Source organism: Cariama cristata, unplaced genomic scaffold (assembly GCF_000690535.1).
Source record: "Cariama cristata isolate BGI_N322 unplaced genomic scaffold, ASM69053v1 scaffold599, whole genome shotgun sequence".
NCBI lineage: Eukaryota > Metazoa > Chordata > Aves > Cariamiformes > Cariamidae > Cariama > Cariama cristata.
In genome coordinates this window covers 44011-47823 of record NW_009635040.1, presented here as the reverse complement: position 1 = coordinate 47823, position 3813 = coordinate 44011, and the positions used below count along the sequence as shown (strand labels likewise).

General features: G+C 41.2%; 1 protein-coding gene across 1 annotated transcript in view; it reads left to right on the top strand.

The window, feature by feature from the left end:
• Window positions 1-3287, top strand: part of LOC104167178 (transient receptor potential cation channel subfamily V member 6-like) — a 25480-nt gene extending 22193 nt beyond the window's left edge. Inside the window, exons 13-15 of the mRNA XM_009707356.1 lie at window positions 42-310; window positions 1471-1577; window positions 3014-3287. Of these exons, the coding sequence (XP_009705658.1) occupies window positions 42-310; window positions 1471-1577; window positions 3014-3287 (650 nt within the window). The remainder of the gene's footprint in view (window positions 1-41; window positions 311-1470; window positions 1578-3013) is intronic.
• Window positions 3288-3813: the final 526 nt, after the last annotated feature.

The following is a 3813-nucleotide window of genomic DNA, read 5'->3' as shown; positions in this document are numbered from 1 at the left end:
AACCCCTCCCCCCCTTCCCCCCCCCCCTTGCTTTCCTCTAGCTTTTTACATCATCTTCCAGACAGAGAACCCTGAAAACCTTGGGCAGTTCTACAACTATCCCATGTCCTTGTTCACCACCTTTGAGCTGTTCCTCACTATCATTGATGGCCCTGCAAACTATGATGTGGACCTGCCCTTTATGTACAGTGTGGTATATTTTGCCTTCGCCATCATTGCCACCCTCCTGATGCTCAACTTATTAATTGCCATGATGGGTGACACCCACTGGAGAGTGGCCCATGAGCGGGATGAGCTCTGGAGAGCCCAGGTAATCTAGTTTAGGTGGTAGGGGGGTTGCTTTGAATAAAGAAGGGGAAAAGTTGTCCATGGAAAATGTGCTAGACAGTGCAATTACTTATTCTGTCATCATTGCTCTAAAGGAGGTACTTTAAAACCTTTCCCTGGCCTTTACTTTTCTCAGGGGCTAACACAATAAGCCATGTCCTTTTAATTCCATTTTACAGCTTCTGTACATCAGCTACCAAATTCTTTCATCCTTTCTACAAGTCTGAAGTGTCTAGGTGCAAGACTACTCTTCTGCATATCTTCCCATGTGAAACTGTCTTCCGGTATATCTTTGCTATGCAGGTATTCCTACCTTATTTCAGGTAGCAGCTAGAAGCCTGTCCAGCCTTTCTTGTCCATCCTGCATCTGCTTGGCTGTTTGTTCCTTACGCATGGAATCTCTTATTAAATAGAATTAAATTTGCATCTTTTTTTTACAAATCACATTTCTGTGTAACTGAGAGTTAAATTATAATTGTAGGGCTTGACTGAGGGGAGATAGAATGCAAGGTAATGATTACAAGTAGGTCAGTAAGGTCTTTAGATCCATTAAGTTGGCCTGAGTCTCTTACTCAAAAGACAAAAAGATTCAACCAGATCAGTTATTTAGCTGCTTAACAGGAAATCCATTTCCTACTATTTATGTTTATATATATAATATAGCATATATACTACTATATATATACTATGTAAAGCAATAAGTCAAATGCTTAAATGTAGTTGTGTGGCCACATTGGTAAGTTCTGATGATAGTTAATGCAGATATAAATACTGTCATCTTCTCTAGTTTGCAAATTAATTCACAGAATCACAGAATCATCAGGGTTGGAAGGGACTTCTGGAGATCATCTAGTCCAACTCCCCTGCCAAAGCAGGTTCACCTACTCATTGCCATCAGCTATAAAATGAAAGAAATTTAACAGTGTTTTAAGAGCACCATTGCTTCCTCAAAACATGGCACAGTTAGGACTAAAATAGTGAATTGCCCTATAATAAACAGAGTGTTGACTCTATGATTTTTTTTCATTATATATGGAGCTGTAATGAAGTATGGTAATGGGTCAGTACACATGAAACTGAAAATTTTGAAAGAAGAGTCTGATTTTTTTCTAATTTATCTGAATTATTTTTTTTTATTCTAAGGTTGTTGCTACTACTGTCATGCTGGAGCGGAAACTGCCACGGTGTCTCTGGCCTCGCTCTGGAATCTGTGGGCGGGAGTACGGGCTGGGGGACCGGTGGTATCTCAGGTGAGTTCTCTTCTAGTGTGTGCGTGTAAGGATCCCAGAAGAAGATCCAATGTATGGATGTTAATAAAGAGCCTCTCCAGTGGCCTGGGGAGAAGCGTTTGGAGTCCTTCCCTTCCAGAATATAGAACCCAATCTGTTTTCTGTCTGTGATTGATAGACAAGCACTGTTCCCCTCAGAAAACTCTGCTGTGCAATTCCTTGTGAAATCAGCTGATGCTTTCTTACCCAGTAGTCACAGGAGACAGACCTTAGAAATTGCATGGGTTATAAGGCCTGAATTTTTCTTTCAATCTTCTTATAGTGACTATTACAAAACTTCACTGTTGTGCTTGGTTGGCGGTCCCTATCCATTAGATGCATGAAATGGCAGAGGTAGAATCAATTAGGCATTCAGCAGCAATGAACTGCACTACAGATGATCCAAAAATAGAACAGGAATAACTAAAAGCAAGATTTCTTTCTTATGTGAACCTAGTAACTCTGTTGTACTTTGCAAGGATTGCATCAGGTGGCAAAGTCTTAGATCCAGGATTTCAGTTTAGACACTGAAATGACAATCAATCTGTCTGTAGTCTAGATAACACTAGATTCCTCATTATTTCTGATTTTAATCAATATTTATACCAGAGTGAGAAAAGATTAAACTTTGGGCATGTGTCTTTTCTGTGTTATCTTTTGCTGATAAACCAGAAGGGGGAGTGGTGGCTGTATGAAATAGGCTATCCATAAGAACCCTGCGGATTTTCAGGTTTGCTGGGCAGAATAAGGAGACCTGAAGTGGTACCAATATGCAAAACCTTCAGTCCAAAGCGCAGAATACAACTTTGAAAGAGCAATACCTCAGCAGCAATTCTTCCTTGGATGCTGTGAGAAAAGAGTGTTGGCGTGATCGAGTTCTGTTGAATTAATGTTCACTGTATATAGTATGGGACAGTATTTCAGAAGGCAAGTTATAAGTAATGTAGAGAGAGATTGGTGGAAGTGGAGCAGTTAAATAAAAGTTCAGCGAAAGATGACATCCTGAGGCTAGCAGCCATGGAGTATCACAGGACAAAAGACAAGAACAAAGGAAATGGATGAATACACGTGTATATACAAAGCATCTGGACCTAGAGTCAGGTGGGATAGGTCTGCCAATAGGTGAAAAAATTGAAAGGGCAAATCATGACTGGGAAATCAGTTAAAGGACAGAAAACTAGGGGCAGATAAAGGTAATGAAGTCAATGACGGGGATGAAGGTCTAGGAGATAATTGTGTGCTAGCAGCTGCTAGCACCGTGCCTATAATCAGTTTCCTGTTTCTGTGTACATTTTCTGGAATGTCTGGGTCAGTAGGCATATTTTTGGGAGAGGCTTGCTTCTTGTGGCTGCTCAATTTTGTTGATAAACTGGCATGTTTCTACTTCATTCAGTTTATGTTTTTTAATCCTCTTACAGAGTTGAAGACAGGGTTGATCCCAATAAACACAAGATGATGCGGTACACAGAAGCATTTAAGGCTCAGGATAGGGATACCTACGACAAAGGTTTGGAAAAGCTGGAAATCAATAGGGACATCCTGTACAAGAAGGAACTGTCTGCTCTGTCGTTGTCACGGAGCACATCCAGGACTAGTTCTTACCGTGGCTGGGAGATCTTGAGGCGCAACACCTTCCACCAACTTCGTGGAGAGGTTGGTCATGCCATGGAAGAGGAAGTCTATGATGTCTAAGAAGCCTCTTTTTTTACTCCACAACATGAATCACTTTTGCCACAACAGCTGTGTTCTCCAGCTGTTCATACACACTCCAGCATGCTACACACATCCGTCAGCCTTGAAGAACTCTACTGGTGAACAGTTCATGAACAGTTCATAGCATTTATGCTATGATATGTGAATGCAGTCTTTTCTCTCCTACATTTAAGTGTCTCTGCTGTTGCACTGATATTTGCACCAAGTTGGCGGGCTTGTTGACCTAAGGTCTGTGGTGGTTTGTTATGCTTTGTAATGCCCTACAGAAATGAGCAAAAGAAGCCAGCAATGGGATTTCATCCATTTACAAAGGAGTGATCAGTAAGCCCTCTCCCAGACTGTTACATACAGTATAATCTCTTCCTCCACTTTCACAAAATCCCAATGCTCTCATAGCAGAGAGAGCTCACTGAAGTTCTGTTTTAGGATTTGCTACAGAACTGAAAAAAAACCCCAACCCTGTAACTAAGCTCAGGAATGAAGGTAGTTGCTGACACTGTGATGA